This window comes from Schistocerca nitens, chromosome 1 (assembly GCF_023898315.1).
Source record: "Schistocerca nitens isolate TAMUIC-IGC-003100 chromosome 1, iqSchNite1.1, whole genome shotgun sequence".
Lineage (NCBI taxonomy): Eukaryota > Metazoa > Arthropoda > Insecta > Orthoptera > Acrididae > Schistocerca > Schistocerca nitens.
This window is the reverse complement of record NC_064614.1, coordinates 1,123,074,486-1,123,100,656: the sequence shown is the minus strand read 5'-3', so window position 1 is coordinate 1,123,100,656 and position 26,171 is coordinate 1,123,074,486. Positions and strand designations below refer to the sequence as shown.

The 26,171-nt window shown below is 37.5% G+C and overlaps 1 protein-coding gene across 1 annotated transcript in view; it reads left to right on the top strand.

The window, feature by feature from the left end:
- The window catches only part of LOC126199214 (G protein-coupled receptor kinase 1), a 1,128,404-nt gene extending 1,105,870 nt beyond the window's left edge, over positions 1 to 22,534 (top strand). The window contains exons 13-16 of the mRNA XM_049935996.1: positions 3,743 to 3,905; positions 7,059 to 7,227; positions 7,451 to 7,695; positions 20,727 to 22,534. Coding sequence (XP_049791953.1) covers positions 3,743 to 3,905; positions 7,059 to 7,227; positions 7,451 to 7,695; positions 20,727 to 20,894 — 745 coding nt within the window. The 3' untranslated portion in view covers positions 20,895 to 22,534. The remainder of the gene's footprint in view (positions 1 to 3,742; positions 3,906 to 7,058; positions 7,228 to 7,450; positions 7,696 to 20,726) is intronic.
- The last annotated feature ends 3,637 nt before the right edge of the window (positions 22,535 to 26,171 follow it).

The following is a 26,171-nucleotide window of genomic DNA, read 5'->3' as shown; positions in this document are numbered from 1 at the left end:
TTTACGAATTGCTTTAAGTATCATTAATTTTCATTTCATCGGGTGTGCTTGGTGTAAGGAAAATGTCTGTTTTCATCATTCAAATGACATTTCACTTTAATGTGATGACTATGGGGTATAAGCAGGGAGCTGTATCATTGTTACTAATATATACATTATTTAAAAACTGTCATAAGAACTGTACTACGGGAATTGTTATAAAATGACATATATGTAAGACATGTTTCACGCCAATAAATTAAAGACACAATTGGTGGATGACATCTTTAATGTGACATCAAATTATGCCTTGATTTATTTTCCTTTGCTACTCACCTTTGTAAGAATTACATACACAACAGTGTAGCTGTTCATACGAACTGCATCTACATTAATGACTTGTGGCATTTTTTTCTATGTTTTAGGTGTTTAAAATTTGTTTCTGTCACTCCGAATATTAGCACTACCAGTGCTATGATCTCTTGTCATGGCCGATCATGCACTAGGCAGGAAGGGCTGTACACACCACTGTCATGAGTGGCTTTCATGTGACAAAAATGAGTAACTTCATCAGTTTTTAAAAAATACTTGCAGTGCATTTCTTTTGTTGTATTCTACTTGCATAAAAATTTCAGGCTGCGTTTAGACATGTCGGATTGGACCATTCCCTTCTGAGTACACTGCTAGCTTTCAGATAAATCCTGCATCATAGCTATACACTACAGATACATACATGTACACAAACATTGTTCTTGTAGCCAGATGCATTATAAGCATGTTTAAACACACTTGTTACATTATTTATTTCTCAGTTGACTCACACAACACAAACTATTAATATTGTGTAGCGGTTGTGGGTTTTTGTGTTTCTTTCATAAAGAGTAGATTCCTTTTACAAAATAATGAATCATATGAGGGAAAATAGGCATTGCAAAATAGTGGTTGGTATGTACAACTATTTATGTAATTTAATGATATGAATATAATGGAGGGAAACATTCCACGTGGGAAAAATATATATAAAAAACAAAGATGCTTTAACTTACCAAACGAGAAACCGCTGGTATGTTGATAGACACAATAAAATAAAAAAAAAAAAACACACAAACTCACACACAAATATTCAAGCTTTTGCAACCCATGTTTGGTTCATCAGGAAAGAGGGAAGGAGAGGGAAAGGCGAAAGGATGTGGGTTTTAAGGGAGAGGGTAAGGAGTCATTCCAATCCCGGGAGTGGAAAGACTTACCTTAGGAGGAAAAAAGGACAGGTATACACTCTTGCGCGCATGTGAGCGCGCGCGCGCGCGCACGCGCGCGCGCACACACACACACACACACACACACACACACACACACACACACACACTCACACACACACACACACACACACACACACACACACACATCCATCTGCACATATACAGACACAGGCAGGCATATGTAAATGCAAAGAGATTGGGCAGAGACGTCAGTCGAGGCGGAAGTACAGAGGCAAAGATGTTGTTGAATGATAGGTGAGGTACGAGGGGCGGCAACTTGAAATTAGCGGAGATTGAGGTCTGGCGGGTAACGGGAAGAGAGAATATAATGAAGGGCAAGTTCCCATCTCCGGAGTTCTGATAGGTTGGTGTCAGTGGGAAGTATCCAGATAACCCGGACGGTGTAACACTGTGCCAAGATGTGCTGTCCATGCACCAAGGCATATTTAGTCACAGGGTGATCATCAACAAACTGTCCATTTGCATGAACAGACACAGGCAGACAGTGTTTGTTGGTAATAAGGATCACCCTGTGGCTAAACATGCCTTGGTGTACAGCCAGCACATATTGGCACAGTGTTACACCGTCCGGGTTATCTGGATGCTTCCCACTGACACCAACCTATCAGAACTCCGGAGATGGGAACTTACCCTTCAATATTTTCTTTCTTCCCGTGACCCATCAGGCCTCAACTTCCGCTAATTTCAAGTTGCCGCTCCTTGTACCTCACTTATCATTCAACAACATCTTTGCCTCTGTACTTCCGCCTCGACTGACTTCTCTGCCCAACCTCTTTGCATTTACTTATGTTTGCCTGTGTCTGTATATGTGCAGATGGATGTGTGTGTGTGCGCGATTGTATACCTGTCCTTTTTTCCCCCTAAGGTAAGTCTTTCCGCTCCCGGGTTTGAAATGACTCCTTACCCTCTCCCTTAAAACACACATATCCTTTCGTCTTTCCCTCTCCTTCCCTCTTTCCTGATGAAGCAACCATGGGTTGTGAAAGCTTGCATATTTGTGTGTGTGTTTGTGTGTTTTTTATTTTATTGTGTCTATCAACATACCAGCACTTTCTCGTTTGGTAAATTAAAGCATCTTTGTTTTTTATATATATTTACGCAATTTGTTATAAGATATGCTTAAAATGCCGTGTGTATGAGTCTAACTGATATTTCAGTGTAGTGAAGACTTTTTGAGGGGAAAAGTAAATATTAGGATATACACAAACAATTAAGGGTGTCCTGCTGACATTTTTTTATCAGTTTAAGAGAGTATCCTTTTCACAAAGACAGCTGAGCTCAGTTTCTTCTTCATGTTGCAAGCAGAAAATATTAAAGTTTGATATTGTGCTTATGAACTTTCTTAATCATGACACAAATGCACTTATTTTCACTCCTTATTCATTTATGCCAGAAAATGTATATTAATATCAAGCAGTTCATTTTACTTCCATTAAAGTTGTGTATTTGCCAGGTCATTTTTGTGGTGCCATGTCAATAACTTGGTGTTTGCATGTTGAGAAAATTTGCTCAAGATGATGTCCTGTCACTGCCTCCTACTGCAGTAGAAGGTTTGAACTCTGCTCATTAACTTTTTCCTCTGCTCATTGACTTTATCCTCATACATTCCTTTGCTGAGAGAGATACCTGTGATTTGACTAAATATTTAAATGAAACCTAGTACACTCTGACTCTAATTTTTTGCACATAGAATATGTCCTAGATGCATTTCAGATTTTTTTAATAAAATTTGTCCACCAAATAAAATTCAGTAGAATCTGCTGTAAAGAAATAATTAAAAAAACAGCTTGCTATATAAATTACACACAATTCATGGGGCTCTTCAGTAGCCAAATTGTGTAACTGATAAGAGATTGTCATTCATTCACCTGTGTTTTATGTGTGCCATGATGATGACCAAGTTTGGTTATAGATGAGAATTTCTTAGGTATCACACTGAGTTCCACAGTTTGATAATGAAATTTGTTAATCAGTGTATCACTGACATAGTTTGCCTTAATCTTCAGAACACATCTGTCTTTAATCAGACTATGATAGTGATCTCAATAATATGTCATTTGAGTGCATCATTCATAGGTCCTTAGTAATGTTTTGTGTGCAGAGTTTCAGCAGTTAAAAACTAGATGTACTTCCATCAAATCATAGCTTTAGCTGTGGATCCTGAGTGAAATGACAGTGTAATTCCATACTTATACACAAATACCACCTGCTGTGCTTTTCTTGTAAATTCTGCCAGTCAGTTTACATTATGAATAAATATTTGTGGCTAGTGTAAGTGTTAATATTGGCATCGATACATTAAAATTCCCAGTATGATCTGGCAGATGAAAATGTTTGAATAATTAAATAAAGTCATTGCTGTGGAAATAATTGTAGACTGTTATGAATCCCTCACATTTTTGTTTGCAAATTCATAGTTAGACCTACAGTACTTGTGAAACTACGAAGTTTAAATTGACGATTGGTGATATGTTTTGCAACAGAGCTGATGAAGTGAAAGAGCATCCCTTCTTTGCTGGCCTGGACTGGCAGCAGGTGTACCTGCAGAAGTATACACCACCACTCATCCCTCCGAGGGGTGAGGTGAATGCAGCTGATGCTTTTGATATTGGCTCCTTTGATGAAGAGGATACAAAAGGAATAAAGGTTTTTGTTAATTTCTTCTTTCCATTTCTGTTTCTTGCAAAATTTATATGTAATAACAAAGCTGCATAAATGTGTCCAGTCTTAATGGGAAAGAATTTGGTCTTGTATTTTAGATAATAGAATCTATTTATGAGCTACTGCAGTAACATCAAGTATGGGTGTCCCGCCCATATCTCTCTCTCTCTCTCTGTCTCTCTTCCCCGCTCCCCTTCCCCCTCTCTCCCTCTCCCTCTCCCTCTCCCTCTCCCTCTCCCTCTCCCTCTCCCTCCCCCATGACAAGGGTTTGAGAGGAGGAGTGCTGAAAGGACAGGTCACCAGATCCATCTATCAATTTAATTTAATAGTTTGAGTTATGGATAGAGCTGATATTATCACAGAATTTATTTATTTTAATTATTTTAATAGTTTATGAGATGCTCATTAGGACACATTTCTTACAATTTTTGTGACTGTAAGAGTATATTGAAGGAAAGACTAACATTAGCTAACTCTGTCTTGATCCTCAGCCTCATAAATGAAAGTTTTTCAGAAGTGGAAAAAGTGATATTGGGAATGAAGTGCTTTAAATCATAAATCTGGCTCAAGGAAAATTAAAAAAAGCTCTTGATTTCAAGTACTCCAATAGCAAAGCTTGGACCTTACTGAAGAAGCTTGGGACACATACAACTACTTAGAAAAGAAAAGAAGTAATGACGGTAAATGAAGCTGCAGGACAAATCGTCATCTAGACAAGATCTCCTGGAGACAAAATGCATTCCAGGCTTGTAAATCAGGAACTCAGAAGAACCAGAGCTTATACCCAAATATACTGACAGCAGTTAGTCCAACCATTGTATCCCACAAAACTGGCACAGGCAACTGAAAATATATTGACATACTATCTCTGTTTTGTGGCAGTACTACAGGCAGTGTTGAATCAAGCCCAGCCCTAATGAGACAGAATGCACATACTTCATTATCAATAACAGACAGGCCAACTGTCAATTGCATCTCCATTTTAATGCACGTTCTGTAAAATTCAACCCTATTCAAAATTATTTGGGTGTCATTGTTGACAGATCCTTGACTTATTGATCATACTTGACTAATACTATCGTGTAAATTAGCACCAGGAATAATATCCTCCAAAAACAGTGTGGACCAGATGGAGATCAACAGAAGGCAGGAAGATTCTGGACTACCTGAAGCTTCTCATTCATGACTATATCCAAACTGCCACACCTTAATGTCTCAAATACAGACGTCAGCAATGAAATCTGCTATAGAACTTCCTGGTGAAGAATTTAACAGTTACCATAAATGACAATACAAATGAAGTTAAAAACTGGCATTAAATCAGTAGGCTTCAATTTGGCTCCTCATACGTGAAAGACAATGGAATCTGCACAAATCACACTGTATAAAAGGATGATTTTTTTTTCCAAGTGGAATAAGTGCCTGACTATATTGCAGTTGCAGTAATACGCTTCAGACTGCCCATCACATTGTGCAGGAATGTATTTTAACATTGTATACAGACAATACAAAAGACTTCTTGACAATGACCCAAGATGCTACTGGCTGCATTAAGAAATTAAATTTAAAATTGTAAATGTTCTGCCCTTAAACTCTACAGAGGGTCAGAAACAATCTGAAAAGCTTGCAAGGATGTTTAAGGGTAGATTGTGCTAAGAAATAATTGTTAAGAATAAATTAGATATGTTGTGCCATTTCGAAGTTAATTAGCGCTGAAGTTAGCTAGCCAGGCCATTGCATGTGCAATTTCAAGCAGCCCATTAGATGTAGTGTTGTTTCTTAAAACCAAACAAGAGAGTGATACAGAAATTGGACATGGGCTGGTAGTAAGGATCAAGTCTGAGGCAAAGACAACAGCCTTGTGCACCATCATCTATGCTATTAGAACAACTGACAATAAGTGTATCTTGTGGGCTGCATGAATTTGTGGGTACCATGGCTTGATTGGCTAACTTCAATGCTAATTAATTTGGAAATGTCACAATGCACTGAATTCATTTCTTAACAGTCATTTCTCAGTACAGTGTACCCTGTAACACCATTACAAGCTTTTCAGACTGTTTCTGACCACTCTGTGTATGTAAGATATCCATACTCTATTTTTCTCTGTTTTTTCATTAATGGTGCTGTTTTGTAACTGTAATGTAATGTATAATAATACTGTATGTTCTGCTATATGCTGAAAACATAAATAGTAATAAATGTCACTGAAATGTCAATTAAATGTCTCGAAAGGGAGACAGAATGGCAGCTCAGAAGTAATCTTCAAGACGTAAAGTTCTAAGAACTGACAGTAACACATAAAAGTAGAAACAACTGTCCTAGCATTTTGAACTTTTACTTCCATGCCCAGGGATGAATGTTACTGGACTTAGCATCAGTTAAAAACCTCCCCCCCCCCCCCTCTCCCTCCCCCCTCCCCCCATCTCTCTCTCTCTCTCTCTCTCTCTCTCTCTCTCTCTCTCTCTCTCTCTCTCTCTCTCGTGTGTGTGTGTGTGTGTGTGTGTGTGTGTGTGTGTGTGTGTCCTTGTATTATTTATTTATGTTCTGAGCCTTGGAGTATTTATTAATATACTCTTTTACTTTTTATTTTTGATATTACCCCTCTCTCTTTTCCTTTTTTTTTTTTTTTTTCTCTCCCTGTTTCTCATATTGATTTCTTTGCAAGCCTTACATGCACTGTTTGTTTCTGAACTTTCTTCCTGTTATTCCATGTTTACTTCTGTCTGTCATTCTATCATCCCTGGAGTGAAGCCAGCACAGCACTTATCAGTATGTTATCTTTGTCCTCCTAATCTCTCCCCAACCATCCTCACAACAGTTGCTTCCATCTTGACTTGAGATGAGTGATCTGCACCTTTTTTCCAACCCTCTACAACCTATCCCTCTTTGGCCATGGGGAAGGAACTAACAGTTCTGAAAACTTGAATAGATATTTCTAGTGATATGTGTCTAGTAGCAAGACTACTGGCTGTCTATTTTGTTCCTGGTAAATTTGAAAGTGTGGTTATGTACTTTATCAAATAAGATTATTGTAGCGATGCTTTGAAATTTTGAATTATATTAGGAACAATGTAATAAAAGACTCAATAAAATCTTGTGCTCATACATTTATGCTTGTTTTCTTTCCAATGAAAGCTCACGGAGGCAGACCAGGATCTCTACAAAAACTTTCCTTTAGTAATCTCAGAACGATGGCAAGCTGAAGTTGCAGAAACAGTTTTTGAGACAATCAATGCTGAAGCAGATAAGATGGAACAGAAAAAGAAAGCCAAACAAAAACTTAAGTTTGACACTGATGAAAAAGGTAAACTATTAGCCTGAGATAAATGGGACATCTATTAGCCTGAGATAAATAAGACATAGTTTTCTGTTCAGTGCAGCTGTTGATAGCAAGTACAGGGAAATTTGGGACATAAGAAGTGTGATAAACAATGCTCCATTCACACACTGTGATTTTATAAACACATTGATCCTTTCTTGAAAATTGTTTTCTTTGGCTCATTGATGTTTGCTTTCAAATATTTCAGAATCTGACTGCATTTTGCATGGATACATAAAGAAACTGGGAGGACCTTTTGCATCAGCATGGCAAACTCGTTATGCCAAACTCTATCCAAATAGGTTGGAGCTTCATCCAGAATCTGGAAGTACAAAGCCTGAGCTTGTTTTTATGGATCAAATAGAAGATGTTAGTGCTGACTTAGTTCATGTGAAAAATGAACAGTGTATTGTGGTACGGACTAGAGATGGAAAAATTGTCCTCACTAATCCGGTAAGATGGTAACTTCGTTTGATGTCACTTATTAGTAGCAATAATTTTCATATGATAATACTAAGGATTTGTGAGTCTCATACCTCTTTAACATACAGTGTTAGATTCAGTTGTGGTTGTGGAAACTGATGAATTATGATATATCATTAAGTATGGTAACTGTGATAAGGAAAGCTATGGGGGTGGTTTGAAAAGTTCTTGGAATCACCACGAGAGGTCAGTGCTAGCGCAACGAGTTGTTCACTGTTGCCTGTAAACACGTGCCATGTTAGTGATCATGGAAGAGAGCTGTGGCAGTGACGTGACTCTGTTGTTGTTCTCGTGTTTGTGATTTGTGAAGATGGGAGAAATCGAGATTCAACCAGTGACTAAGTACTTCATAAAGAAATGTATGAAAGCAAAGGCTATTCATGCCGATTTCCAGAAAACACCGGGAGACTCTCCTCTTTCATATTCAACTATTGCCAAGTGGACAAATGAATTTAAATTTGGTTGGGAGAGCTTAGATGATGATCTGCGCAGTGATTGGCTGAGATGTGTCACTACTCCAGAAATCATTACAAAAGTGCACAAAATGGTCGTGGAGGATCGCCGATTGAAAATGCGTGAAATTGCTCACACTGACCGGATGTCATCTAAAAGGGTATATCACATTTTAATTGAAGAATTAGAAATGAAAAAATTATCTGCAGCATGGGTGCCTCGACTCACTCTGGATCAAAAACGCATGAGAACTGACATATTTGAACAATGTTTGGCCAGTTTTAGGAGAAACGAACAAAATTTTTTGTGCCGGTTTGTGACCACTGATGAAACTTGGGTGCAATACTATACCCCAGAGACAAAACAACAATCAAAACAATGGATACAGCTGATTCTCCACCACCAAAGAAAGCAAAGACAATTCCTTTGGTGGGAAAGGTCATGGCATCAGTGTTCTGGGATGTGAAGGGGATTCTGTTTGTAGATTATCTCCCCACTAGACAAACAATTACTGGAGAATACTATGCTAACTTTCTGTACAAATTGCGACAAAAGATACGTGAAAAAAAGCCAGGTTTAGCAAGGCAGAAAGTCATTTTTCATCAAGACAATTCGCGACTGCACATATGTGCTGTTGCCATGGCAAAATTACATGAACTAAGGTATGAACTGTTGCCATACCCACCTTATTCACCTGATATGGCTCCATCAGACTTCCATCTCATCCCAAAACTGGAAATTTTTTTTGATGGGTGAAGATTCAGTTCAAATGAAGAACTGATGGCTGGAGTTGACAACCACTTTGCAGGCCTGGAGGAAATTTATTTTTGAAATGGGATCAAGGCACTGGAACATCGTTGGACCAAGTGCATTAAACTACAAGGAGACTACAATGAAAAATAAAAATAAGTTTCAGCGATTTAAGTACTTTTTTTCTATTCCATTCCAAGAACTTTTCAAAGCACCCTCACATATTCAGATTTGAACATAAGTCCGTATGTCTAAGCTCGATTAAGAAACTGTCTGATGGAGACAGCCTTGCAAAGGAGCTGGAACACCTGCAACAGTGTTAAAACATAATGGATATTCTGCACATCAGATCAGCACAGCTTTAAAAAAGAAGGAACTGACAACCCACAAGAGGAAGAGGAGAAGGAGCGGTTCAAGTTCAGGGCATTCCTCACATACATTGGTGATATTTTGTTGAAATTAGACAGACGAATCTTAAATAAACATCATGTCTAATCTGCTCATCCACAAAGACTTGTACTTCTTTTTGTTTGGCAAAGGACGATCTGGGATGGAAGGCTGGAATCAACAGAATACCTTGCCAGTGTGGCAAAGCCTACATTAGTCAGACAATGCACACAGTGCATGAAAGATGGGATGAACATGTTTGCCACACTCACCTTTTGCAGCCAAGTAAGTCAGTCGTAGCTGAGCATTGTGTCTCCACAGGACATTCCATGGATCATTCTGCCTAGGGGAATCTTGGCCTAAACAAGATCCTTCTGGGATTCAATTATTAAGGAATCGCACAAGATCTTCCTAATTGTGATGTTGGCTTTCAACTGGATAATATGTGGGACCTGGTAATTTCTTTAATTTCTTCAGAAAGAAAACATTTTATGACCAATGAAATGTCTAGTGACATTTAATTCTGTTAATTTTGTCATCTCAATTTTAACTCAATGAGTGCATGTTCTGACAGAGAGTGTGCACAAATAGTATCACATTAAGCATGCACCTGCATCTCACAGATGGAGCAATATCTGAAGACGTTGGAAAACTTGACAGAGGTCGCTCATGTAGCAGCTGCCTTTGCGCATGGGTTTTCATACCAATTTTTTTGTGCAAAGGTAGTAATGTGAACTAGCAATTTCCAGTGCAAAACACTCAAGAAGACAATGTTATCTGGCAACAATCCCAAAACTTCATGGAATAAGTTAGGTGGTGTTTCCAAGCAGATGGAAACCACCCTGACTCCTGTCAACTGATTGGAAGCTGCTGTGAATTGGTGTGTTGGACAAACTACTGATAGTCATGTATGAGGGACAGATACCAAGACACCTCAAGTACTATCCTCTTCTGTGGATATCATCAATTCATCAGAAAATACGGGACTTTTCACTATTTGACTACTAGATTGTCAATGGCAAGCTAGGAGTAGATGTAATGGTCCTGTACACATTAGCCAGAGACCAGGGAGGACTGACAGCACTAAATTCATCCCCCTTACCACCAGCTTTGGGGTGCAGTCTGCAACTGAAATTGAAATTGGGCCAGTGCAGCAGTATGAAGCTTCATCTCTAGTGGACCCTACCGTGCTCCATGTCAGGAGAAAGTAAATGCGTTTCTGATAACCATTAGCAGTTCAAAAAATGGTAAACAATGATACCATGTATCGGACTATTCACAGAGTGTTTATGTCATGAGGCCTCATTCAACATGTTTAAGAAGCTGTTCTGGGGGCCATTGATGGAATGGGATGCAGCCAATTGCAGATTGTGGTGCACAAAAGATGCCTGTTGCCTCAGCTCCAAGGTCAATAATTGATGAATGGAGGACAAGTTTGAGAAGACCATCTTTGTTCCTGGAATTTTAATGAAGCCTTCAATCTGCAGTACATTCCCCGGAATTGATCATGGCTCTCTGGTTCTGTGCTTTAATCAGAGACTTAAATCAGAGACTTTCAAGATTCTCTGACAAGGTAGGCTGCATCTTACTGGACTGCACCATACAGTTGAGAACTGTAGAGTGCCACTAAATGTCTCAGGAGTGCGCTACAACCAAATACCTATCACCAGGTATCTGATTGTGTGCAACAACCAGATACCTATCACCAGATATCTGATTGTGTGCGGGGTGCACACAAGAGATCTAAAGGAACTCTCCATCCAGTTCCAGTCCATCCTTGATCTTACTATTTTGAAAAATTGTGTGTTAGTAATGGAATTTTTAGGTAACATGCCTCACAAGTATCTCCTGTGATTTTGTTCATGCCATCTTTTCTCATTATCTTGAGAATAAATAAGAGAGGCTGATCAGATTGATTATAAATTTAAGTTGAAATTCTTAAAAATGTTGTTTTATGTATCTTATGTTAGTTGTCCATTAGTAATCATTTTTGTTACCTCCTGGAAAAGTGCAAATTTATGCCAGACTAGGACTTGAACCTGTGGCTCATTTTTATTGTTGGCACAGTCTTTATAGGAGCATAACCCTGCTCGCAGAAATGATTTCAGGATGCAAAGTTTTGCTATGTACTTTATTAAATGAGGTGTCGCAGGCTATTTGTTTCAGTTTAACACGTTTTATTAATAATCTTTTCTGAGAACTTCCCTAGACGCTCATGCGTTGGACCTCTCTGACGAGGCTTCCCCCATGACAAGACCTGCTGTAAGGCAGAACACAAAGTTAAGTTTTTTCTGAGAATCATTTTGAGTTGACATGAGGTTTAGAATATAAGACAATTTGAACATGCTCAACACAATACTACAACTCCACAAAAGATATCGTATCAAAGATAGTAATTGCAATGTTAACAAAAGTAGTTCATTCATATTGTACAGCTTTTTTTGATATTTTGTAAATATTTCAATATTCAGTAATAGTAATACAAATTGAAAATGTAATTTTAACAGTGAAAATTCCCAGAAGATTAACTATACAAAATAAATGTTGTTGTTGCTGTTTTTGTTTTGATCTTCAGTCCAGAGACTGGTTTGATGCAGCTCTCCATGCTACTCTATCCTGTGCAGGCTTCTTCATCTTCCAGTACCTACTGCAACCTACATCCGTGTGAATCTGCTTAGTGTATTCATCTCTTGGTCTCCCTCTATGATTTTTACCCTCCACGCTGCCCTCCAATACTAAATTGGTGATTCCTTGATGCCTCAGAACATGTCCCACTAACCGATCCCTTCTTTTAGTCAAGGTGTGCCACAAATTTATCTCCTCCCTAACTCTATTCAATACCTCCTCATTAGTTATGTGATCTACCTATCTAATCTTCAGCATTCTTCTGTAGCACCACATTTCGAAAGCTTCTATTCTCTTCTTGTCCAAACTATTTATAGTCCGCATTTCATTTCCATACATGGCCACACTCCGTACAAATACATTCAGAAACGACTTCCTGACGCTTAAATCTATACTCGATGTTAACAAATTTCTCTTCTTCAGAAATACTTTCCTTGCCATTGCCAGTCTACATTTTATATCCTCTCTACTTCAACCATCACCAGTTATTTTGCTCCCCAAATAGCAAAACTCATTTACTACTTTAAGCATCTCATTTCCTAATCTAATACACTTTGCATCACCCAATTTAATTCTGCTACATTCCATTATCCTTGTTTTGCTTTTGTTGATTTTCATCTTATATCCTCCTTTCTAGACACTGTCCATTCCATTCAGCTGCTCTTCCAGGTCCTTTGCTGTCTCTGACAGAATTACAATGTCATCGGCGAACCTCAAAGTTTTTATTGCTTCTCCATGGATTTTAATTCCTACTCCAAATTTTTCTTTTGTTTCCTTTACTGCTTCCTCAAGATTCAGATTGAATAAAATCGGGGATAGGCCACAAACCTGTCTCACTCCCTTCCCGACCACAGCTTCTCTTTCATGCCCCTCAACTCTTATAGCTGCCATGTGGTTTCTGTACAAATTGTAAATAGCCTTTTGCTCCCTGTATTTTACCCCTGCCACCTTCAGAATTTGAAAGAGAATATTCCAGTCAACATTGTCAAAAGCTTTCTCTAAGTCTACAAATGCTAGAAACGTAGGTTTGCCTTTCCTTAATCTTTGTTCTAAGATAAGTCATAGGGTCAGTATTGCCTCAAGTGTTACAACATTTCCACATAATCCAAACTGATATTCCCCGAGGTCAGCTTCTACCAGTTTTTCTGTTAGTCTGTAAAGAATTCATGTTAGTATTTAGCAGCCGCGGCTTATTAAACTGATAGTTTGGTAAATTTCACATCTGTCAACACCTGCTTTCTTTGGGATTGGAATTATTATATTCTTCTTGAAGTCTGAGGGTATTTCACCTGTCTTGTACATCGTGGTTACCAGATGGTAGAGTTTTGTCAGGACTGGCTCTCCCAAGGTGGTTCCAATGGAATGTTGTCTTCTCCTGGGGCCTTGTTTTGGCTTAGGTCTTTCAGTGCTCTGTCAAACTCTTCACGCAGTATCATATCTCCCATTTCATCTTCATCTACATTCTCTTCCATTTCCATAATATTGTCCTCAAGCACATCACCCTTGTACAGACCCTCTATATAGTCCTTCCACCTTTCTGCTCTCTCTTCTTTGCTTAGAACTGGGTTTCCATCTGAGCTCTTGATATTCATACAAGTGGTTCTCTTTTCTCCAAAAGTCTCCTTAATTTTCCTATAGGCAGTATCTATCTTATCCCTGGTGAGATATGCCTCTACATCGTTACATTTGTTCTCTAACCATTCCTGCTTAGCCATTTTGCGCTTCCTGTCGATCTCATTTTTGAGACGTTTGTATTCCTTGTTGCCTGCTTCATTTACTGCATTTTTTTTAATTTTCTCCTTTCATCAATTAAACTCAATATATCTTCTGTTACCCAAGGATTTCTACTAGCCCTCGTCTTTTTACCTACTTGATCCTCTGTTGCCTTCACTATTTCATCTCTCAAAGCAACCAATTCTTCTTCTACTGTATTTCTTTCCACCATTCCTGTCAATCGATCCCTAATTTTCTCCCTGAAACTCTGTACAACCTCTGGTTCTGCCAGTTTATCCAGATCCCATCTCCTTAAATTCCCATCTTTTTGCAGCTCATTCAGTTTTAATCTACAGTTCATAACCAATGGATTGTGATCAGAGTCCACATCTGCCTCTGGAAATGTTTTACAATTTAAAACCTGGTTCCTAAATCTCTTGTCTTACCATTATATAATCTATCTGAAACCTTCTAGTATCTCTAGGCCTCTTCCATGTATGCAACCTTCTTTTATGATTCTCGAACCAAGTGTTAGCTATGATTAAGTTATGGTGTGTGCAAAATTCTACCAGGCAGCTTCCTCTATCATTTCTTACCCCCATTCCATATTCACCTACTACATTTCCTTCTCTTACTTTTCCTACTATCGAATTCCAGTCACCCACGACTATCAAATTTTCATCTCCCTTCACTATCTGATTAATTTCTTTCATCTCATCATACACTTCATCAATCTCTTCGTCATCTGCAGAGCTAGTTGGCATACAAACTTGTACTACTGTGGTAGGTGTAGGCTTCGTGTACTTCAGTATATCTAGTGATCTGTAGATTTTCACTGTGCAAAGGTGTTGTAGTGATTTTTTTGTGTATATATGGGCGTGTAATGTGTGTGTATATGAGCCACTGAACAATAAGTGTGAGTGTACTTGTGCTGTTAATAACACATCATAAGATCACATGAGGCTACATACAACATACTCACTAAAGCTTCGTTCCACAGGCAAATATTCTTTTTTTTGATGTTGTTAAGGCTTTCTAAAGTGCCTGCAACATAAATCACTTTGGAATGTCTGCATAAATGTAAAATAAATTAGTAACAGCTCAATGTGAAGCACCTTGGTCTTTTACTTTTAGAAATATCTTTTCACAAGAATAATAATATTTTTGTAGGTTCATATGTAGAAACACCTTTTCCATGGTACATTTATTATTAATTCAAAGCTGAACACTTTCGTAACTATGAAAAATCTCATCACTTGAACTGAAGACAGCTTTGAAGCAGCAATGACAAGAATTTGTTTTGATATCGATATCACTCTTTGAAAAGTGACTGAAATTAACTTAACTTTGATCTGTTTGTTCAAGAAATTGATTGTAACTCATCTCCTTTTGGGTTTATACCACATAATATTGGAGTAATTTAAAAAAGAATCTGCTGTGTTGTAAATGGCAGGCAACAATACTAATTAAGATTTGTGCTGTACCACATATTATTAATCTCTGGAAAACTGTACAGTTAATTTTTCATACCTTTAGGGATGCTAATGCTACTGAAATAAGTGCTTTTGTTATCAGTAATAACATATATTTGCCAGAGATACATAACAAGATACGTATGTCTCCATTCAATTCTTTCTTGTAGGAAATTCCACACCAGAGTAAAAAGATTATGAAAATCTGTTTCTGTTGTTTTCATTGTTCTTTATATCTTTACTACAAAACATAGACTACGTGGGCTATCCACAAAGTACATTACGTTTTGGAATTAAAAATAAATAAAGTATTGGAAATTTTTTTATTATATATAGATGAAAGCCTCACTTAAATACTACTTTTCTACATAGTTGCCATTTAAATTAAGGCATTTATCGTAGCAATGGATGAGCTTGGAAATTCCTTCATCATAAAATTCGGCCGCCTGCACCTTCAACCACGTGGTTACCTCTTTTGGAACAGAAAAGGTGTGATTTTTGTGGATTTCCTGGAAAGAGGCATTACAATAAACTCTCAAAGGTATTGCCAAACTCTGCATAACCTCAGAAGAGCAATACAAAACAAGCACAGGGGAAAGTTGGGCTCAAAGATCGTGCTGATTCACGACAACGCCCAGGCCCACACGGCAAATGCCACTCGTGAAGTTCTCGAATCTTTTAAGTGGGAGTTGTTTCCTCATCCGCCGTATAGTCCCGACATGGCACCGAGCGACTTCCACTTATTCCCAGCAATGAAGAAGTGGTTGGCTATGCAGTGTTTTGATGACGACACACAGCTTCAAGAAGAGGTAACCACGTGGTTGAAGGCGCAGGTGGCCGAATGTTACGATGAAGGAATTTCCAAGCTCGTCCATCGCTACGATAAGTGCCTTAATTTAAATGGCAACTATGTAGAAAAGTATTATTTACGTGTGGCTTTCATCTGTATATAATACAAACATTTTCCAATACTTTATTTATTTTTAATTCCAAAACGTACTGTACTTTGTGGATAGCCCTCGTATAATGAAATACTGATACTGCTTTTCATATACACCAGAGTGAGGTAATTAATAATTTTAAATATTATCTGGTACACAGAATAACAATTAGTTTTATTACATACACATTTCATGTCAACCAAAAACAAATGTTTCTCATCCTCGGATAACTAGTTCAGTGTGAAAGTGCAGATATGACAAAAGGGAAAAACACGAAGCTGAAACAAGCTCTGAAAGAGTACCAGAGGTTTTTGGACACAAAAGTGAATACTGATGATTTCATTTGTGCAGTTGGACAACAGTTCTCTATAGTGGACAGCAGAGTGACCACATGGTGGCCTAACCGATTAGTGGTGGCTGTACTGCCTGCGCCACATGGGAACCCAGCGTAGTAGGATACAATGCCCTGCAACATCTCTCCCTACCAGTTGCTGCCTACATGGTGGCAGGGCACAGCAGTCAGCCAACAGCCAGCTTGTGGCAGCACCAGTGGCTGCCCTAATCTGATAGTATCCTTAACAATTAATTCCCAATGATGAGCAGTGAAACTGGTGGCGTGGCAGGTTGCACCACCTGGCAACCTAGTGTAATAGAGGCCTTATGTTCTGGACACTGACACTGAAATGCAGTTAACATCTGAGCTTGTCCCCCACATGTCCTATTGGGGACATATCTGGGATTGTGCTGGCCATGAGAGTACCTCAGTATCACACAGGCAATACATAGTGCCAAATGCTATGAGTGGGTGAGCATTGTCCTGTTGAAAAGTATCAGCATAATAGGTCACATGAGGATGTTGGATGTCCATGACATGCAACTGTGCCATCAGAGTTCTCTCTGTCAGCAACATCCTTGAACTGAAGTCATACCCCATGACTCCTCACACCATGATGTCAGGAATGACACCACTATGCCTCTAAAACTTTCGAAGAATGGGACCACTCTCCACTCACTAATGATGGTAGTGCAGAACCATAATTCATTGCTGAACACAATTTGATACCAGTCATCAGCAGTCTCTGTTTCCTGGTAGTGGCACCACACTAAACACACCCATTTGTGTTGTGTTGTGGTGTTAACAGCCACCTATCCCTTCCAGGGGATGGAAATTACCTAGTCCAGCTGCTGCTAGTCTCTGATCAGTGGTGTGGGGTAACACAGAACATGGCAGAGAGTCCATTAATTGTTCTCATATGGCAGGCACAAATGTAAAACAGTTACAATGTGCTCATGTGCAATAACGTGTTCTTTCCTTCTGGTGATCAAGTATGGTCAACTGAAACCTTGGCAATGACAGTGAACAAATCTGTCCTCACATTGCCGGCCGTGGTGGCCGTGCGGTTCTAGGCGCTTCAGTCTGGAACCACGTGACCGCTACGGTCGCAGGTTCGAATCCTGCCTCGGGCATTGATGTGTGTGATGTCCATAGGTTAGTTAGTTCTAGGGGACTGATGACCACAGCAGTTAAGTCCCATTGTGCTCAGAGCCATTTGAACCACTTTTTTGTCCTCACATTCCCATGAAATCCAACAATTAGCCACTGTCACATCTGAATGCCCCACGCATTGGAATATTTCACAGTTCGATCAGCTAACCAAATGAAACCCAGAATGAGGCCTCATTCAAACTCTGTCAGATGCTGATAATGCTGTCTCAAAAGAGTGTGTGGCACCTGTGTGTCCTTCAGCAATAACTCAAAATCTGACACTCTTTGTGCCCCTTTTATATTCTCCCAGCTTTGTAACAACAATAAATATGAACAACAATGGTGATCATTTTACCTGTCACAGAGAACTGCAACAGTTATTGTTTAGAACCTCTTAGTGATTTGTACAAGCACAAAGTTGCATTGACATCAAATTATGCCTTTTGGGTGCTTCACTTTTTTGCCACACTTTGTATATTAGATATAATGGCAACTAAATCTGGATGGCTGGATGGGAATTTGAACCATCATCCTTACAAATGCAAGTTCAAACTGAAGACAAAAATTGACCTGAGACTGCCGGCCGACAATCATTACCAACCAAACAAGAAATATTTTTTATTTTGGGAAAGACTACAGAGGATGCTCATTGACTTACTAGCTACTTACTGTACTCTTTGAATTAGTTTGCTAGCCATTTCTAAACTCTCACACAAAAGGAAGTGTCTTTATTAGTGGATATAACACTATTTAATTCAAAAATAGAAAACTCAGAAACTTCCCACTCCATAAATATCATTCATGTTAATACAAGTTCTTTATTTTGATCCATTTGGTTTTTATTTCAACTTTAAGTTAGGAGGAATGTTTTGCTGCACCATTATATATCATCAAAACCCTTCTACTGAGCATGATATGTTCACAACTTTCAAAAAACTGTGGATTTGATTGTCTCCTGTAGTAAAAAGAGTGGGAAACTGTAGTGGAACAAGCAGAGATTTACTGTTGTCTATTTCCCCATTCAGTATGAGCAATGATTGGCAGGAAAATGGGATGCAGATTCCTGTTTTCTTCTTGCTGGACATAGGACATGTGATGGCAGTTTATTACTCGTAAAGCTCACCTCTCAAGTTGTTGGTGTGGCCTGATGGTCTCCAATGGCTAGTGGCTCGGATGGTTCATACCTAGTTATAATATTTTAATGATCACCTCGAAAATATCAAGTTGCAGTCATGAAACTTGGTGATTGTATTAGCCCTTCTGTACACATTCAGTCTTCAGTGCAACACATTTTTCTCAACAACTGCTTACTTGACTGAGACCTTTGTTGTAGAGGCCTACACCTTGGCTGTTCAGGAAATGTTTCACTTTGAAACTCACTGTGCCAGCAGTATGGAAATGCCTGTCACACAGTGCTTTTTAATCTAAGGGAGAAGAAGAAGAAGAAGAAGAAGAAGTAGAAGTAGTAGTAGTAGTAGTAGTAGTAGTCGTCACTGGATACCATATCACAATCTTGCTTGATGTGCTCCATTTTGGTCAAATGTTTGAGTGGAGCAAAAACAAAAAAGGCCCTATAATGTCCTGTAAATTATGCTGTGAATTTTTGTCCAAATTGTCATAGTCAAAATTGACAAAAGGGTTAAAGTGACCAGTTTTTCAAACACTATTTTATTGAAACTTGCTGGTAGATTAAAACTGTGTGCCAGACTGTGACTCAAACATGGGGCCTTTGCTTTCTGTAGGCTGTGTGAGCTGTCCAAGCACTCACAGTTTACTCCTGCAGGAAGGACAGGTATACACTCGCACGCACACGCACACACCCATCCATCCACACATATACAGACACAGGCAGACATATGTAAATGCAAAGAGGTTGGGCAGAGATGTCAGTCAAGGCCAACCTCTTTGCATTTACATATGTCTGCCTGTGTCTTTATATGTGCGGATGGATGGATGTGTGTGTGTGTGTGTGTGTGTGTGTGTGTGTGTGTGTGTGTGTCTGCTCCCAGGATTGGAATGACTCCTTACCCTCTCCCTTAAAACCCACATCCTTTCGTCTTTCCCTCTCCTTCCCTCTTTCTTGATGAAGCAACCATGGGTTGTGAAAGCTTGAATATTTGTGTGTGTGTTTGTGTGTTTTTTATTTTATTGTGTCTATCAACATACCAGCACTTTCTCGTTTGACACAACACATTCTTTGCGCTCATAATTGATTTCAATAAAATAATTTGCTTTGAGAGAAGATACAAGGAGTGTTCGAATAGGGACCATGAGAAACTTCAGAAGCTAGATGTGACGCAGCACAGCAAAAACAATTAATTGAATGAGACAGGTTCCAGTTGTTGACAAGATAGTAGAGAAATTGTGAATGTTATTGAAAAGAACAAGACTTCCATTAAATCTGAGGCTGAAATGAACTATGGAAAGAATTAAGAATACTAGTGGAAAAGTGAGAAGAATAAGATTAATTTGTTTCCTGTGTAATATTTACAATTGCATATTATTATCACATGACCTGGGACATTATTGTAATTCATTGAATGCATTATTTTGTAGTCCTTTAACTCAGTGAAGCTTGCAGAATATTGTTCTTTAGGTTAAGAAAGTGGTTCATTTTATCAGATTTTCTTGCTTGCTTCTGAACAATTCAGAATGTTGGACTGATATAGGTTCCTACATATGTGGCTGCTTCTCCACAGTATTTTCTAAATGTTGCATGGATAGGAAGATAAGGATTTAATGTCCCACTCATGACAAGATTATTAATGCCAGGACAAAAGCTTGGACTGGGGAAAGAAATCAGCCTGTCCTTTTAAAAGGAACTGTCCCAGTGTGTACAATTTAAGGAAACCATGGAAAACCTAATTCTGGATGACCAAAGAAGGATATGAACTGTCATTACCTGAAATGTGTCTCTTAGTTCTTACCACTGTGCAACTGCACTCAAATTTGTAATGTTTTGGTGAATGTATCTTCATTGTAAGGATGAGAGGAAGTGTCATGTTGTATTAGCATACTTTTTATAGTTCCTTTCCTCTGCTGATTTTATCTGTAGCTCAATATAAAAACTTATACATGGTTTATTTCTGGATATTTTTGTCACGTGTTTAGAGACACAACCTATGCAGGAGGAAAAATTCATTGTACCTGTTAATTTTTGTTATTTTTCATCAGGATGAAATTGGATTAAAGGAGTGGGCCTTGTCACTGAGGTCAGCGCATAAATGTTCTCTGGAGTTGCTTGGCAGCATGGCAAAGAAAGCAGGGAAAATATATGGAACAGAAAGGGATGCAAACAACAAAAATCCCTTCATAGCAACAAGAAACACCAATGGAAATTGAGGAGAAATCTTCGGATAGTGTTTTTTATTCAGTCGTCTCATCTTGCCAGAATGTGCATTGTTTGGCTATAATTAGGTCATGGTAACTCAGTGACTTACACCAAGATTGCAGGCAAGGAGTAACTTGATGGTATTTGTACAAAAACCTCTTAATGTTTTGCTATATTTAAATGCCAAACCTTCCCTTATCCTATTACGGATATGTGATAGACGAGTAGGCCTCTTGTAAATAAATGTGTATGAAAGTTTTTTTATTTAAGTGAAAGATAATCAGAGGAATAGTACTGTCAGAGTGTTAGATGACAACTACGATAGCCAGCAAAATTAATATAATTTTATGCAACCAGTCATCATAACGTAAAATGCAGGACATTATTCCTTCACATCTGTGTGTTGTCATCCATTTTTAGATGAAGTTCTGTGAATTTCAGTGATATGAGTGTTTAGAAGACATTGAAATACCAAGAAGCAGAGACTTATCATCCCCTGTAGTGGATCGAGAGACCACTGTGAAGTGTGTGAGAGAGCATGTTTCCTTGTGTGTACAAGTGTAGATACTTTTTTTATTTTAATTTTGCCTTTTCCTTCCCTGAGAACATGTATTGATTGTTGGAAATTAATTTGCCAGTATTTATGTTAATGCTGGTATTTTATGTATGAGACATTTAGATACTGTACATATAATAAGAAACAAACAGTATTTTCACACAACAGTGCAAAATGTCTTCTCGTAAGTACTTTAACATATTTTTTGTTACACATCATTATTTATTTTGAAACTACATATTATGTGACAGACTATTAGCAAACTTTTAAGACATTCAGTGTGGAATATTATCCATATTTCAGTTACGGTGTTATTACTTCTAGACTTGTGAATCTTTTTTTTTTCCAAATAACTACATAAAATGCTGCTCACTGAACTCCTCTCTTAACACAGTCCAAGTTAAGTTGTACATGGTTGTTCCTGAGTTACAGTTTGTAATTTCTCATTTTACATGCTGAAGATGTAAAACATTGCTCAGAGTAAACTGTGACCGCTATTTCACTATATAAAAAAATTGCATTTTATTTTGGTTAACTTTTATATTAACTTAGTTCTTGAAGTTTTATAATGATTCCTGCTGCTAAATTTCATGGCAAGTGACTACTGAGAATGGATATACCACAGTAAGATTCTTAACGATAATCAATTTATGTTCACAATACATGTTTCACTGTTCAGTAATTCTTGCATTTAAGAACTCAGGGTTTGACTGGATTACACATTTGAAGATACTGTATGCAACAGAATTATACATGTAATAACATTAGTAATTGTCCAGTGTGAGCTATAAATCCTGAAATACATTTTCATTTTTATCAATTTTCACTGAAACAGTAGCAGTTATTAAAGCCACTCAGAAATGAAGTGCTTCTGGAAGATTTGGTAGTTCAATCATATCTTCACTTAATTTAGAGACTAATTAATGCTCCAGTCAAAACAGCAAACACGTGTAGTGTGATCTGTTAACTTACTTATAAAAAGAGTCATTTCCTGTTAATAAGAAATGGTGACCTGTTCTCTGGCTGAAATTGTACTCAGTGCACAAAATGGATAAGAAAAGACAATTCAGAACATTAAAAATGTTACCACAAGAACTTACTTGTTTTCAATTTTATTAAAAATAAGTTCTTCTTCAAGTCTTTCATCTCGTGAGTCACAGATAAATCCCATTCTTCAGTTGTTCCCTCAAAGATGTTAATATAACATGTACCCAACAAAGCATTGTTACTGCAAGTCCAACACAGCGGAAGTTCCGAATGTTGTACATTACTACCACAAACCTGTTCTAAAATAACTGAAATGAGCTGTGTGCAAACATTGCAAACTCCAGTCTCCTAGGATTGCTTTCAGATGTCTGTTTGACAGAATTTTTTGACATTTGCAATGCACAGTAATTAATGTGCTGTGGCCTAATATGTACGAATTGTGATTTTTTTTATACTTAATAGTAAAAAAAGCTGCAAATGGCCTCAAATATGACAAACAGTGTAAGATACCAGAAAAAAGATACAACAAAGACAAGACCTGTCCAGTGACAAATTACACACCGAAATAAGAATGACAGAATTGTCTTTGTGATTCATTGCAAAGTATCCCATCTCTTGAACATAGATATGTTTTGAAATGCTAATGAATGTAACATACAGGGGTTTATTGAATTCCTTCTATCAGAGTACATGAAATACAGAGGTCCAGAGCTGTTTGATTTTTCACCACTTTTCCACATTTGCCTCTGTATAGATCTTTGAAACTAAAGGATTCATACTCACAAGGAGGTCATCTGAGCTATTAATTACGGATTTTGGTGAGTCTTGGGTATATTGTTGAGGGGTCTTCCTAAGTACCTGGCTAGCAACTTTTTGTATGTGAGAAAATCAGCGTTGAAATTTTATGCATAGGGAGATGAGCTATAACGAGGAGTTGGGTCTTACTAAAAATTGTTCAGGAGGGAGACGAAGATAAATATAAGCAATGAGAAAGAACTCTCTTGCTGTCCCATGGAATTTTCCCTGAGCACAGTACTTCCACATCTTTTCCTTACATTCCCAGCACGGCCTTTTTCTCATACTAAAGGAACCATTGATCTGAAGAACTGAGATTACTAGTAGTTATGTTTTTCTTTTTCTTTTGGTATAGTTCCAGTTGCTAAAGTTTTAGTGACTAATAAATATGCTCCTTTGTAGTGTGTCACATAATGTTATCTTGTTCTTGACATTTGAAGCAGACCAACTGTAATTTGTTTTACTCCTACAGCTGAACTGCATGTTAAGCTGACTTCCCTCATCAGTTGAAACTGATGAGACTGTGTCAAGACAACAGAGAATTTTTTCTTGTTATAGTAGCGCTCGGCTAGTGGCATGCAAGATAATTAATTGTTCATTGTTGCACCTTTGTTCACTTTCATTTCCTGTGTATAGCTTCACTTCATGAAATCGATGATGGCTCTATGTGTAGCTATTTGCTTTCTTTTCATTTTAAATTTATTTAAAATTTAACATTTCTGTTATCAGTTCCTGTTTTGCAGTTTACTACTATAACTACATTACTTTGTAAGTGCAGTAGTTACATGTATTTCAAAAGTACTTCTGTCTCACTTTATGCAGTGATTCTCATTATGAAAATTTTCATATTGTGTGTCTATCATTGTTTCCTGAATCCTTGGAACCAAAAAAATGAAGATTTTTCCCAATATTTCACCTATCCTGCACTGAGTTTTTTTTTAAGTTTTCAATGATCGACTTTCACTATTTTAATGCTAAGATTAACTTCATATGAATGAGCTTCTGTGCATTTCCACCATATTTTTACAAAGCAGTTTCAGTTGATGGAGTGTGTTTTCTAAAAGAGAGAATCTTTTCCTTTGCACACAAATACTTTGGCAAAAATATTGACATTACAAGGGATAATACTAAAAAATGGTTTTGAACTTTTTAATTGTGAACAGAAACGAGTCACAACTCACATTTTAGCTGTCACTGCAGGCAGTCAAGCTGACACACTAGTTAGGTATATGCTTATCCTTTCTTTCCAACTTGCTAACTCTATAGAGCTGAAAGAGCACGTGATTGTGATAGTACATAGAATAAACAGAAATGTAGATTAGTGGTAATCAGTTCTCCTCATGGTAATTTTGAAACATAGTTTGCAAAATTCAGCAAAAACATGATGAAAATTATTCATATTCACACCTACTGTTAAGGTGGTCATCATTTAAAAATTGCAACTGTAAAATCTTATGCTATTTTCACTGGAATTGTAATAGAGCTACGTACAAGATGAAGACATCTTTTCAGAACTGATATTTTGACCATAATTTTTAAATCAGAGCACCATGTATTGCCTGTAAGTGAAAGCCATTTCCTATCTCTGTGTTTTGTTTCATCTGGATTTGATCCTTGTGACAGAAAAGTGCATGGTAACACTGGCAGATTTCTATATCTTTCTATGGAGTATGCAAACAAGTTTAATTACTGAGAGTCAAAACATTTTAGCTTATTGACAATAATATTTTTTGTGAACTGATCTTACACATTCAGTCGTATATTATTTAAACAGATTATTACTCGAAGTACCATCCTCTCAGCAGCTAAGAAATTATTTGTCACTTGACATGATTAGTATTAATGCTAACAAAACAAACTTCTGCTGTAAACATCTCAAGACCATTCCTCATATCTTGTTTGAGTCTCATTACTGACCAATTTATATTCCAAACAACTTATTCAATAGGGTTCAGTAAGATTATTGTGACCATTATTTATATTGTACATTTACTGAATACAAAACTCGTGCTACATCAGTATATCAGTTGTTCAATAACTCTAAGATGATGTTGAATGTACATAACTTGTACCCTAACCGAATGAAGTAGTGTTGATTATTAGAACTCACATTATTAATGAATTACAGTTGCCTTTCCAGATTTGTGGATTTTGCAGTGAAATTATTTCCACTTTGATATATTGGTGTTTCTCATGTTTCCATATCTGGAAAGAGCTTGTTAGGATGGGTTGCAAACCTTTGCAATCAATGATATGGAGAATGTGAGTTCTGTACTAGTTGAAGGGTATTAAATAGTTAAAGTCATAAAATTTATCTACATAGTTTCATTAATTATGGAATTTTTAATTTTTCTTAGTAATTATGTATATCCAGTCATGTAAAAGAATTTTGTGTGAGTAATTATGGGCCACTTATATTTATTCATAGCACATTTTGATACCTTTTAAGTTACTTGCTTGTCAGCTGAAGTCTTGTGAGAGATAGAGCTGATAAATAATACATTCAACAGAAACAAATTGTAGAAAGCATGAAATATTTATATTCAGATTCCATATGTAGTGTGTGCAGTCTTTCTGAAAAATTTCTGAGGTATGTAATGTGTTCTCTTTTCCTTTGTAGAATGTGTTAATTTCAGTAACAGTCTGTAGATACATTTCATCTCTGCTTTTGTCCAGAATCCAGGAAGTGTGAAGAAAACAAATTTTATTTACAATAATGTACACACCTTAATTTTGTCACCAGTCATTTGCAGAGAACTGTGAGATGTGAATGACAGTGTCACAACACACCAATTTTCGTGGTTCTAGTGTAGTAGTGGACAGAGGTAGTAACAGAACTATAATTACATGTCATTAACTATTGGCTACAAACATGTAGTTTGGTGACTATGCTGTGACTCACTGAGGGAAACACAGAGCAGCATTTTATCATCTTTCAGACATAATCTAA